Below are 14769 nucleotides of genomic sequence, written 5' to 3' on the forward strand. Positions count from 1 at the left end.
CACTACATTTTCAGTGCTCTGCTAGCATTATGAATATCAGCATAAATATAATTCATGGTGCCTGCACTCAAGGAGTCTACATTCTATTTAAAAAAGAAATATTTGTGTCGGAAAACAATAAGCAACAGAAAACAGTGTATCTTAGGGAGTTAAATTGAACTGACTATACTGAAATTGTCAGTCTCCCGGATTGAGTATCTTAAGCCATGACTGGTGCTAGCTAGCCCAGAGTTATGTATAGCACTTACTTTTTGCCTCCGGTAATTCTACATTGCTGTGACAAATCTGACCAGAGTCTTTATTCATAAAACTAGAGGCCTGGTGCACAAATTTGTGCACGGGTGGGGCCCAGCTGGCCCACCCCAATGGGAGCCATCAGGCCAGGCTGGCTGGGGGGAGGGGCTGAGGACGGTTGGCCAGCAGGCCCCGCCCCCGATCAGGGTGTTGGGGCCAACCAGGGGCAGGGCCGGCCCAGGGGCAGGGCTGGCCAGGGGGAGGGGCTGTGGCAATTGGAGCCCAGATCATGTTGGTTGGCTGCCGCAGTGTGCATCATAGCCACCGGTCGTTCTGGTCGTTCCACCATTCCAGTCGCTGTACTTTTATATATATAAATACTTAGACAGTACTCAGGGAAATATTTTTTGATTTCCAAGTGGGAAAGACATTTCCAAGCATAAAAGCAAAGGAGAAGACTTAAAGGAAATGATTGATAGCCCTGGCTTCATAAAATATTTTAGAGGAGTAATTAGTGATGTGAGAACCTGTCCATGGCATGCTGCTATATCCAAGAATAAAATAAAATAAAAACAAGCATGGACATTATTAGTTAAAAAACCACTTAAGTCAACCAAAACTGAATACATTTTATTCTCAAACTACCAGTATTTTAGTATTTCAGTGGTTGTATGCTATTGAACTCAGTAGCAGATCATAGATAAAGCAAGGGTTTGTGAGGAGATGGTCCACAGGCAAATTGAGACAGTAATGATCTGAAACGAGAAGTTCTTCCAGACTTTGAAGATAAAGAAATCAGAAGAGAAAGAATGGGGACAGGAAAGAAAGGAAGGGAGAATGGAGGGAAGAAAAACAGAGAAGAGGAGGGAAGGGAAAGCCTTGCTTAGTTTCCCAGGTGAGCCACAGTATTCTGCTGCTACATAATGTGAGACCTCAGCCTTCCTTGCCCAGCCTGACTACACAGGAAAACCAACTCCATTACACATCCCCTCCCATCTACACTGGCCACCTGTGATGGCTAACCCTGGTACCAAAATCTGGCATGTGATTCAGATGTACTATGCAGATAACTCAAATAGCCAAAAATGGGGGTAAGAGAACTTCAGGGAAGGGAGTTCTTTTCTAAGACCAGCTGATGGCTGTGGGCTGGGTAAGTCATGATGTTCAGAGGTTGTGGTGGGTTGTGTGTAAAGGACAGAGCTCTCTGGAAGATTTGGCGCAGTGGTTGTGGGAAAAGTCCTTCAACTGGGAGGGCTTTCCAGAAAGGGCGATGCTTTCTCCGGGTCTAAGAGCTTTGGAGATAATCTTCTCTTTCAGTATTATATGTCTTGCTGGTTATTAAAGGTAAAAATATAAACCTTCCAATGTAGGTGTAAAATTCAAAGTTTTGGTTAAGAAATATATCACTAAAAATAAAATAAACTTTTTAAAAAAGAGAACTTAAATTTTTTGCTAAAATGGGCTAAAAGCCAGGGAATAAGTAATTGAGTTATTAAGCCCAGATCAAATATTTAATGAATTCAGTTAAGTAAGCAATTAAGTCTTGGTTCTTAACTGCACAGTTTTTAAAAAAAGTTCATCATGTAAAAATGACCTGCATTTTTTAAATTGTCTGACTTTGTTCACCACTATTCCAAGTAATTACAATATTTTGATTTGTTTTCAACCAGCCTTTTTGTACCTTTAATTCCCCATGTTCTCCCATCCTTTTTCTCCTCCCCAGTCTTTTCTTTACTCCTCTGCATCCTCCAACCTAGCTTCTTCTCCCTTTTTATTCAATTTATAATGTGTTGTACAGAGCAAGGTCTATATTAATGTTTGTTCAATTGAATTGAATTGAAATTCATTTCATTCCTTGTACTCCACTATCTAATATCTGAGAGTGTCCTGGGCACTGTTTGTACAGGCTGTTCTTGCTTTTCCTGAGAGTATTGCTGGACTGTAACAGTGACCCTACAAGCTGAAGCCATTAAAATCTATTTTAATAATCCATAGGGAAAATTAAGTTTGTTCTATGACCTTTTCATATTTTTATCAAAGAGATTAAAAACTTTTATTGTTATAAATATGTAGGAAAATGGCCAAAAAGAGTAAACCTAATATTTATTATGCTATAATTGAACATTAGAAATATTAATAATTAAAATGACCTATTTCATTGTAAAAAAAAAACAAAAAACCTTAGGACAGGTAGTTTAGGCAGTGCTTACCTTCTCATTATATAACTTACAACGTGAAGTGAGTGCCTTTATTTATGCCTTGGCAAATTGCCATACTCCTTTCTTAGTTGGGATTGGCTGCCAATATTTTTTCTTTGCCCTTTTAATGTCATAAAATATCTATGTTTTTCTTTAATATGAAATGTTGACAGCATCATTTCTTCTGGATCATCTCCCTCCTTTTTGACACAACCACTTTTCTTATTTTGTACAGTAAGTTCTCCTTCACTAGGTTTCTCTGGCTGCATATCTAGAGTTGAATGGTGGCACTGTCGACATTCCATGGTCACCTTTTTCTTCTATAACTTCATTTACATTTGATTCAAATTTCACCTCTACAACCACTTTCTATTTCTCTGCTGAACTTTTCATCGTTGTTGGCCAATTTCTTCTCACGACCATCCATTTTTGTAACATGCTGCACAGGTTTAGGAGACAAGGGGGCAACACAGCTACACACTTTGCTGTCTCTGTGGGAACTGAATAGCAGATGCTCAGTGACCAATCACCCAAAGACACACTTTAAAAAAAAGTGACATAATTGGTCACAGATGTTGATAACCATCTGTTATTTACATAGTGATCTGTAGACTAAAAATCAATTAGTGGTAACTGAAATTAGAACTGTACTTGTTGGAGGACTGATACTATGTAACGAAACCATGGTAACTGAAATGTATGTATAGCAAAGCGATGCAAAGTGAGTGTACTTCTACTTTTCTTTTTGGTAGATGACAGATTCTTACATAGATTTTAATAATGCCACAAAGTTGGTCCTGGCCTTCATTCTGTTGGTCCTGAGTAAATACAACCAACCTTGTTATTAGGCTATCTCAGTATCTCAAGTTCTAAAATTTGAAGTCGTGTTACTTTGGAAAGAGTAGAGGGGACATGCTTCTAATTTTGTATTCTTCCCGGTAACACAAATTATTTCAAATATGTATCTATGTCTCTTATTAACAAATATAGATGAATAAACACCAATTTTCATTGATCACCTGCTCTGTTAGATTAGTCATCCCTGGGTAGTTTTAAGTATAAATTAACTAAGTATACTAAAAACTAAAATTTAGATGGCTAATAGACATAGAAAAAGATACTCAATATCACTAATCATCAGAAAAATACAAATTAAAGCACAATGAGATATCACCTCACACCTGTCAGAATAGGTATCATCACTAAATCAACAAACAACAAATGTTGGTGGTGATGTGGAGAAAATAAAAGTAGCACTATCTTATGACCCAGTTAATGCACTTCTGGGTATTTATCTGAAAAAAATCCAAAACACTAATTTGAAAAGATATACAATAGCCAAGATATGGAAGCAACCTACGTGCCCATCAATAGACAATTAGATAAAGATGTGGTACATATATACAATGAAATATTGATCAGCCATAAGAAGAATGAAATCTTACCATTTGTGATAGCATGGATGAACCTAGAGGGAATTATGCTAAGTGACATAAGTCAGTCAGAGAAAGACAAGTACCATATGATTTCACTTACATGTGAAATATAAAGAAAAAAACAAATGAGCAAACACACAAGAAACAAACTCAATGAGGGGGTTGAGGGGCTGGATGAAAAGGTAAAAGGATGAAGAGGCACAAATGGGCAGTCACAAAATAGTCATGGGATATAAATACAGCATAGGGAATATAGTCAATAATATTGTAATAACTCTGTATAGTATCAGGTGGGTATTAGACTTATCAGGCGGACTACTCTGTAAATTACATAAATGTCTAACCACTTCCCTGTACACATGAAACTAATATAATATTTGGTGTCAGTTGTACCTGAAATTTTTAAAATATTTTTAATTGGAATTTACAACATTAGCATATGATTTTTCAGCTCTCCATCCTTCATTCACAGAGCCTCTTGCTCATGTTGCTTTCAAACTATTATTTAGTTTCCATCATGCATTTAACAAGCTTCTCATAGTGTGACATCAAATACCTTTATAGATTAAGCTCCCTTTCAAAAATCTCCCTGGAAACTCTCTCCAGCTCTAATTAATTCTCCTAGTATTAAATTTTAAATACTTCTTTTGTGTCAAGATGCACCCACTTAGGTGCTACAACTTTTTTCCATCCTAAATAATTTTCCTCCACTCCAGTCCGGGTGAAGATATTCTTCACCTTGCCTGGTGACGGTGCCCTTCCTTGGGCCTCAGCTGGAACATGCCTACTTCTCCCAATATTCCCTTCTCTGAATGTGTGCTTATTTTTTAGGTCATTTGTAATGATTCTTGAGGGGAAAAATGGAAACTTTAAAAACTACTTTTAAAAGGTCAGTAACACTAGTCTTGGGAGAAAAAGAAAGAAAGAAAAAAACATCCTAGCACCCCAGGTTGTCATGGGGCTCTACAAAAGCAACATCCAACCAAATAAATCCAAAAACAATGAAAAAAAAGGGGGGGGGGAACCTCTTGGGCCTAACTTTACAACACCACACAAAGGCTTCAGTAATTGAAAAAGTGTTCTTCAAATTTAACCAAAGTTCATTTGGTGAATTCTGGTATGACATGTGTATATTTATGGGGAAGACAAAGTAGTCTTGGTATGTGGTGAGTACTAATTAGACTCATTCCTTGTCTTTCTTAATAAATTTCCTTTCCTAATACAAGACATATAATTTTCCTAGCAGAATATAATACTCAAAACTTCTTTGATATCTCTTATTTTAAAATCAAAATCCATTTCCGTTAAGTATTTCTTAGAGAGGTAAGGTGAGTGTAGTACCTAAAGACTACCACACTGAGGCGTTGTGGTGTATTGATTTGTGGCTGCCTTTCAGTTCACCACTACTTAAGTCTTCCTTATAGGTAACAATAGTAGTCAAGAAATTAAACTTGTAAAGCCCAGATGGAAGTTAAATAGTAAGCATCTCCTTTTCTGTGTGTATGGGTGGTGTAAGTTGATTGCTAAAAAGAGCCCTACACATTAGAAGGTTATCATATGTTAGAATGATAGGAAATTGAAAGTTACATGGTCATCTTTTTTCTAGAAACTCCACCTAAACCATAAGAGAAATGATCTATGTCCTAATACGGAAAGCATTCAAGCAAGGAGGTCTCTCAATCATCCTATTCAATACTGAATAGTCATCATAGTGTAATCATTCTCATTTTGACTGACCAGATGGAGAATGGCTACAATTCTTAGAGATTTACAAAAAAAATCACAAATATGGCATATATAATGCATTGACACCTGTTTACTTGTCAAAGGAAAAACAAGTTTTGGCAACTGTTGGAAATTAAGTCCACTTCAGAACAGAATACTAGAGAACAACTTCCTTACTTAATATATTATTTAGAAATAAAGAACTTTAAAAGGAGGCCATATCAATGACCTCAAAATATATAAAACAAAATTTGACAAAATTATAAGGAAAAGTGACAAATCTAATAATGTCAATTTTTTAACACAACTCCCAATGACTAAAACAGCATACAGGCAAAATTTTTTAGTAAGATTATAGATGATATAAACAATGTGTTTATGACTTAATCCAATAAACACATAGAACCCATACCCAATAATTAGAGAATGTATATTCCTTTCAAGTACAATCCCTCTAGATTAAAACATTACAGGTAACTGAAATTCAATCATATATGGAAGTTCTACTAAAGCTATTTGGCCAATAAATTATTATTGAATCTTAATTAAAGGAGAACAGGAGAAAACTATAGTAACATGTATCAACTTGTGTTGATCCCACAGATATTTAAATTATATTTAATAAAATTGTATTTAGTAACTTCTCTTGAATATATCTCTATTTTCATTATTATTTCTAATATAGTGATAGTTTCTAATAATAAACTGCATTATTGGATTGCTCTCTATGAATAGAATTCTCACCATGTAAATACAGATTGCTACTTATGAGGGGTTCAAAATCCTACTTAACTAAGTATAAAAAAAGATTGAAATTTTAAGTATTAAATTTTCCAAGAAAATATATACATAATTTAAGATTTAAGAATTATTTTATTTTGAATTGCAATCCAAATGGGTATAACCATAAAGGTATTTCTCCTTCCAATACATTGTCACCCAGTCCTGCTGCCCAAAGGCAGCCATTGTTACAAATTTCCTATGTGTTTCTCTAAGATACTTTACACATAGACAAACATGCATCAGGAAGAACTTTTTTAAAAAAGGAATGGTATTTCAAAATGTCTTAACACATTCAATGCTTTTCTACTTGAGGCCAAATCTATAGTGCAGAATCTTCAGACTTGGCGTCAGACACAATATAAGTAAAACCCAATTACAAGATCAAGATGAGAGAGATGCTGTATTGTTCATTAAACTTTTTATAGAAAAATCAGGAGAAAACTGTGTCCATGCAATAAGTTCTAAGACTTGAATATGGTACCAGTTAGACATACAAATTAAGTGACATATATAACTACTGTGTGTTATGATGTATCATGTAAAGATATCAAAGATATTAGGTAATTAGTTTGTCCACAATAGAATGGAATCTTAAAAAGAACTGATTATACAAAACCATTGCTTTCTTAAACAACCTAAAATTTAGCCAGATCTGAGACACTGCCAGGGGCTGTCCAATTAATCTGTTTTGTCACCTTTGCTAAAATGTTATTCATACTACAAAAGTCTCAATAAGGAATATGTAATGTCCAAGAGTATAGTTTCTATTACCTTGTTACTTTTAACCCAACGTATTTGGTATTTCCCATGGAGAGAAAGGATTTCTTTCTTTTTTTCTAAATCTGTATTTATAAGAAAACTGTCACCTTTGTCTTTAGGCTCTTCTAACATACAGGAGTGACCCAACCATGAGAAAAATGATGAATCACCTGTATTTTTATATCATGCCTGTGTTTAATGTTGATGGATACCATTTCAGCTGGACCAATGTAAGTCACTTTGCCTATCCAATCAAAAAAAGGTGGAGTAATTCATAGAAAACTGTCACAAAACAGGAAGGAAGCTGTGGGTAGCAGCTCCTGATCCCGAGCTACAAGGGAGACCTCACTCCTTCCCCCATGATAGCAACAACCTTTTGATTTTGTTTGTATGTTTAGCTTTGCATAAGATTTCATATAAATATCCCTAGCCAGTTTGACTCCGTGGATAGAGCCTCGGCCCTTGGACTGATGGGTCCTAGTTCCATTCAGGGAACTAGGTGAGAGGCAACCAATTGATGTCTCTCTCTCACACTGATGTTCCTCTCTCTCTGTGTGTCTTCCACTCTCTGTAAAAATCAACAGAAAAATATCATTGGGTGAGGATTAACAATAACAGCAGCAAAAAGATTTCATGTAAATAAAGATTTCTCCTTTTAAATAAATTGTGAAAAACCACTAGTTTAGTCCAGTTTATTCAATTTGCCTGTAAAGAAATGAGGCCAAGCTAAGGTAAGAGACGGCGGGGTCGTGGCAGACAATGGAGCATAAACCTGAGTGCCCAGTCCTCTTCCCACTCGCTGAATTTATTCTGTTCCAGGAGGAACTCTCCCCTAATGCTGGGATTCATTCACTGTTGTGCTACTAAAATGCATGTGAGTAACCTTGTGAGTATTTTTTTTCTGCAACGATGTTCTTAATTACATTCTAGGATCGATTTTGGAGGAAAACAAGGTCAAGGAACTCAAGGTTTCGCTGCCGTGGAGTGGATGCCAATCGTAACTGGAAAGTGAAATGGTGTGGTAAGTGGGGGACTAATTGAGATTCAGATCCAAAGGTTCCCACAGCTTTTCCACTCAGAAGTAGTGAGCCTCTGAGGACTCTCATGTAAGACTGATGTTTTTCTGTATGTGAAAACCTAATATGTACATTGTAGCTATAATGTACATATTCATGTACATAATTTACAAAACAAAATAAAGGGGTTTAAAATGTGTAAACATCAAGGATTTATATCTGTCAACCCAATCCTGAAAACTGAAAATTTAAAAACAGATGTAAAAGCAAAAAACTGAGGAATGAAGTCTTTGTCATTCAGAAACGAAAACAGGAAGTATGGTTTGTGGTATAAATCTGGTTAAATGTTTTCATCCTTTCGAAGCATCCATCTTATATAAAAACTGTTGTTTGAAATTTTAACCCTGCTATTTCTGGCTTCTGTAGATGCTTGCTGGCTTAAATAATAAGGAAAATAAGACTACTCCCATTTCAGAGAGGCCATTAAACCTTCCCCAGACAAAGTTATCAGTGCTGGCGTCAGGCCAAGTCTTTGGTTGAGGTCTCAAAGCCCCAGCACACAGGGCCCTTCAAGAACTTGCAAAGGGGAAAAAGGTAAAGATGCAAATTATGAACAACAAATATGCATCTATCAACAAGTGAATCTAAGAATCAAGTGAATAAATAATCTGATGAACAAAATGAACTGGTGATTATAATAATAAAATAAAAAAAGAACTTGCAAAGGGAACCAGAAAAAAAAACCCATATTTGGGAGACAAAGAAGGTAAAATCGTATAAATATGAGAAACTTCGGGTGTGATTTCACCCAGAATTTGAGATACATTTCCTCTGGGCCCGCGCGTAATAAACGTGACTCCATCTCTCTAAGCGTTGCTTGGTTCTTCTCGGGTATTTCTGTAACACTTTCACTGAGCGTAACAAGGATCCTGCCATCATCTGTCAAGATGATCAAAGCTGCCAGATCCTTGACGAGAATCCCCCAATCTGCCAGTTATGCACTGATTGGCCACACACATAGCAAGTATATTTTTGCTACAGTCCATATTTCATGGATATGGACCTTTCAAGTAAGAGAGGGTATTATTATAAGGAAGGAAACTTGCAAAATAAAAAAAGCAGGTAGCGTACAAGAGACAGAGAGGGAGGGAGAGAATTAGCCATAGCTAGCGTAGAGGAGGCAAAACTTTATCTTTACCCATCTTGAGATTTTAGCTGGGACTCAAAAACAAAAAGACAGTTTAACGAGGGAAAAACAATTTATCAGCATGTACAATGCATGCCACATGGGGAAAACGTCATGGAAAGTTACTCAAAGTGGCAACTTAGAACTCTGGCTTATCCTGCATCTCCAACAAAGAGCAATGAATTTAAGGAGAAATAGCAGGTCAGCGGAGAGCAGTTTTAGGCTCCCAAGGGCAGCCAACTGTGGGAAGGCAACTACATGGGAGAAAAATCATGGAGTAAAGTTTGATTCAGAATCCTCTGGTCCCTCTCTGGGCTAATAAGAGTCCTGTCTCCAAGAGAAGAATTTACATCCTGTCTTTAGGTAGAAAAGGGGGAGAAGGTAAAGAGAACTTTTCCTGTATTTGCTGCTGCTTCATTGCCTTCAGCTCAAAAATAATTTTTATGTCAAAGAGCATATTTGGGGGTGACATATTTTAGTTCCCTTCACTAGTGTCATATCTGGCAACAGGAGGGAGGGGCAGGAGAAGTATCATCAAAGTGCAGTTGTAAGGAGCTGCCCTTTGGCGGAGTCTTACCTTAGCTCCCCCAAAACATAGACCCTGTGTGACAGAGAGTCTTTGTTAGTCCCTGAGGAATGAGGCCTGTCATAACTCACTCATTCTGTGACACTTTGGGTTCTGTGTTAGATGCTACTCCTCCGGTCCCCACCAACCTCAGACAGAGTAACTGGGCATGGGCTTAGACTCCGCCCACATCTCGCTCCAGGGCACCTCCCTTCATCAGTTAGGACTGGCAAATAAGAATATCAGATAACAAAAAGAATATAGCTCTCAAATATGACAGATATGGTTTTATTCTACCATCATTGCTCAAATAATTTGGGTAATTTTCCTTAATCAAATAACAATACTAATACCCATCCCAAAGGGTTCTTATAGGAATGAAAGGAATTTACGTATGTTTAATGCCTAATTCAGTCCTAGCTTCAAACAGGCATCTAAATGTCAGTGGCCCACCCCTTCCCCCCAACCCTCCAGAATAGTCAGTTCACCTCTGAGCCTCAGGTCAATTGTATAACTAACTGCTTTTCCTTCAGGAGAGTGTTGTGATGATGAGCCATAAGGCGAGCTTAAAAGAGTTTGCACTCATGGGGGAAGAAAAAGCATTGCATAAGTACTAGAAAGTGCTAGCAGTGGTTCTCAACCTTCCTAATGCTGCAACCCTTTAATACAGTTCCTCATGTTGTGGTGACCCCCAACCATAAAATTATTTTCGTTGCTACTTCATAACTGTAATTTTGCTACTGTTATGAATCATAATGTAAATATCTGATATGCAGGATGTATTTTCAGGGGTCGCGACCCACAGGTTGAGAACTGCTGGTTTAGATTTAAAATATTTTTCTTCAACTTGAACTGAGACGACAAGCTTGTTCACATTAACTCCCTAAGACCACTAATTTTTTAAAATTCTGTGTTCCCCTTCTCTGATGGGACCACTGTGCATGCTCCTTAGCTATGTGTTCTGTTTCACTCATTGGCAGCTACCCACATCCATGTGTCATCCACATGATGCCCACCACCATCAGGGTGAGCGGCCTGAATGGGTAACTGAGCTGAGTAACCCTAGCAGGCCAGCCAGCTCTGCCTGCGTAAGGTTAGACTCCTGTTTATATCCAGTTACAAATAACTTTCTTGCTTCCCGTGGCTCTTCTTTCCTTACCCAGCTTGTTTCCTTCATACATATGAAGCCTTCTTTGATTTCTTAGTTTCAACCACTGTCCCAACTAGAATTCCTTTGATTCTTCCCATTTTTTGAATCATTCTGATTCTTTCTATCAATCAACAAGCAAGATGTTGACAAAGGATGATGGCAAATGCCAGTTGCAAAATGACCTTGATAGGCCGTTGTAAGGGATGTGGAAATGCAGACTGCCTGGCTGGGACCATCACTCCTTCCAAACATCTCCCGAGTAGATTCAGCTGATTTGACAGGCAAGCAGATGTGGCCTTCCTCCCTCGCAGCGTCAGACTCATTCCCCACAGCTATATGCTGGGTCGAGGGCATTGAAATAAATGAAATCCCTCAGCGAACCTCCAAATGAGCATAGTGTAAATGGTATGAAATGCCCAGGCCCATGGAAAACCCTACAGCATCGACACTGAACTGCCAAACAACTGCTTCTTTCTTTAGCGTCGGTGAGTCTCACACATCAGGAGTAGAACACAAAACTGCCATGAAAACTCCATCCCAAGAGAAGCATTACGCATTAGGGCATTAAGTAGAGTAGACAGCATACACATGGAAACAAGTACGTCTTTCCAATACGTCATAGCTCCCCCCGGGGGCCTTCAGGTCATGAAATGAGTATCATTGCACTGGAAGTCCAGCAGAGGGACTCAACAAGTCAGAATAGCGGTGGGAAACAAGAATAAATATATCCATTTTATACATTCATTTGCCAAAGTTAATTGAGCACATACCCTCTACTAGGCACTGTGGGGTTTTTCTCCCATCTTTCTATGCACGCTTTTTAAATAATTATAAGCACTGCTTTTTCCAAATTCAAATAAATACAGGAGAGAAGTAAAAGGCTTGGATGATATCCATACTTTAATCCCTAAATAAATCAAGTGTTGCCTAAATATAAATTACTATTAGGACAACCTACAGAATGAAAGAACATGTTTGAAAATCAAACATCTGATAAGAGACTTGTATTTATTCCAAATATTAAAAGAGCTCTCACAACTCAACAATAAAAAAAGACATATAACCCAATGTTAAATGTTCAAATGATTTGAACAGACATTTCTCCAAAGAAGATATACAAATGGGAGTAAATACAAAAAGATGCTCAACATCATTAGCCATCAGGGAAATTCACATCAAGGTACCACTTCACACTTACTAAGATGGCTATAATAAAAAAGAAAGACAATAGCAAGTGTTGGTGAGGGTGTGGAAGAATTGGAACACTCCCACTTGTTGTTGGGAATGTAAAATGATGCAATCACTTACTTGGAAAACTGTTTTATAGTTCCTTAAAAATTTAAATACAGAGTTACTATATGGCCTAGCAATTCCACTCCCAGGTATATACCCAAGAGAAATAAAAATATTTGTCCATATGCTAACCTGCACATAAACATTTACAACAGCATTGTTTATACCGGCCAAAAAGTGGAAACAACCCAACACCTATCAGCTGATGAATAGATAAACAAAATATGGTATATCCGTACAATGGAATATTACTTGGCCATAAAAAAACAGTAAGTATTGATACATGGATGAACCTTGAAACATAATATTATAGGATTACATTTATATGAAATGTCCAAAATAGGCAAATCCATAAAGATAGAGAGTAGTAGATTAGTGGTTACCAAGGGCTAGGAAGAGGGGGAAATGAGTATTGCCTGCCAATAGGTAAGGGGTTTCTTTGGGGGATGATAAAAATACAGGAGTGAGCAAAAGTAGGTTAATAATAAATAAATAAATAAATAAACAAATAAATAAATAAAAACAAGAATGAACTGTGTTTTTAATTTTGCTCATCCTTGTATTTTGGAATTAGATAGTGGTGATGATTGAGAATATGCTAAAATCCATTGACTTGTACACTTCAAAAGAGCGAACTTTATGGTATGTGAATTATAGCTTAATAAAGATGTTCTAAAATTTTTAATTGCCATTTAGGATCTAGTTAGGCACTTAATGAAATATAACTACTCTTTGTAGAACATTCAATGACCTAATATTGTAATTAGGTATAAAATGGAGAAAACCATATTTTTTTGCAGCCCAATTACTATGTCTCTCTCCACACATGCCCTTCTCCTGCCAAAACCCCCTCACTCTATCAAAAAAAAGGGGGAGGGCTGTTTGGATGGGCAAATATTTTGATAGATCACCAGAGATAAAAAGGGAAAATATTACATACTGGCTGTTTTGAGCCAATACCTGTGAAAGAATAGATGGTCACTGGCCATCTTTCTAAGAAGATGAGTTCCTCCCACTGAAGGGCTTTGGTTTTGAGAGAGCTATTCTAGCTGAGAACCTAAGCTGAATTACTATAAAAATATAGGAATTTCAGAGACTAAATTCAGGGCAAGGAGAGTGGGGGCGGGGGGAGAGGAGAGGCGAGGAGAGGAGAGAAGAGGAGAGGAGAGGAGAGGTAACATTGCTAAAACATCTAGAAAGGGACTTTGGAACTCAAAGGTATCTAATGAGGACACAGATAATAATGAGGTGAAGGCCTGGGGTGGGGCAGGAGCTGGATGGAGGCGGGCAATGGGGGGAAAATATGGGGAGACATCCATAATACTCTCAACAATAAAGAAAAAAATGTTGCTGTGAAGTATATAAATCCCCTTCAGTGTTGCATAACCGCCACCACTGGTAACATTCAGTACAATCTGCTTCACTGACTAACGTTTGTGTAATTGGACCTGCTAATTGGGGATGTGAGGAAGTGCTGAGCCTGGCCTCCGGGTGAGCTCAGGAAGAGAACTAACTCATCCTCATCAAATTTCCAGAGGCAGGGAGCTCACAACAGGAGTGCACTGACTTATAAGACAGTGAATTTACATCACTGAGATTTACAGACAGAGTTGGATAACTTTGGGCTGAAAATGGCATAGAGATGGGATGGTCAAACTGGACCCTTAAAATCCCTGCCACCTGTGTTAAGGGTGATTCTAACACATTATATATTAATCCAATTTTAAATCAAAACACATGTATAAGCACCTTCTATAATTCAAGGTGCTGTAAATTGTATCAGAAAATTCTGGAAGATTTGATGAGTCCTTATCTAATGCCCACAGAATTATTTGGAAAGCCAGAGAATATAAAGGGAAAATCTGTTGGCTTATCCTATCTGCTTTACAACCAACTTTGTGTAAAAAGATATTATCTAAAATCTTCTGCAGAGTTTGAGAGAGAAATTTTAAAATTAGAGAATCAATGGGTTAAATTATTATGCTCAGTTGAGCTTTTTATAAAGAGAGTAAAGGGCACAGAGCCTATAGATTTAGATATCATATGGGGTTTGCTTGCTAGTGGTGGTGATCCATGGGTAGCATTTATTAAGGATTCACCATGCACCAAGCTGTGCTAAGTGCTCAAGATGAATCTTTCATAGGTTGATGCTATTATTATCCCTATGTAAATGATGAAGAAACTAAGATTCAGAGAAATTAGGAAGCATGCTCCAAATTACACAAAACTTGAGCCAGAATGGGAAGCCAAGTCTAACTTTGATGCCCATTTCTAGCCATGAGTGTGACCCTTAGGGATCAACTACGATGAACAGTCATTCCTCTCTGTTAAACAACTCGTGTCTGCAAAGGAGCAGTTGGGTACCAAAAGAATATTAAGACTTGGGCTGTTTAACCAAAATAATGAAATACAAATAAGGGAAAG

General features: G+C 37.5%; 1 protein-coding gene across 1 annotated transcript in view; it reads left to right on the forward strand.

Annotated features, from left to right (window-relative positions):
- CPA6 (carboxypeptidase A6) overlaps positions 1-14769 on the forward strand; it is a 199946-nt gene that overhangs the window by 159186 nt on the left and 25991 nt on the right. Inside the window, exons 7-8 of the mRNA XM_006756910.2 lie at positions 7255-7365; positions 8066-8156. Coding sequence (XP_006756973.1) covers positions 7255-7365; positions 8066-8156 — 202 coding nt within the window. The remainder of the gene's footprint in view (positions 1-7254; positions 7366-8065; positions 8157-14769) is intronic.

The sequence above is a fragment of the Myotis davidii genome, unplaced genomic scaffold (assembly GCF_000327345.1).
Source record: "Myotis davidii unplaced genomic scaffold, ASM32734v1 scaffold393, whole genome shotgun sequence".
NCBI classification, from domain to species: Eukaryota; Metazoa; Chordata; class Mammalia; order Chiroptera; family Vespertilionidae; genus Myotis; species Myotis davidii.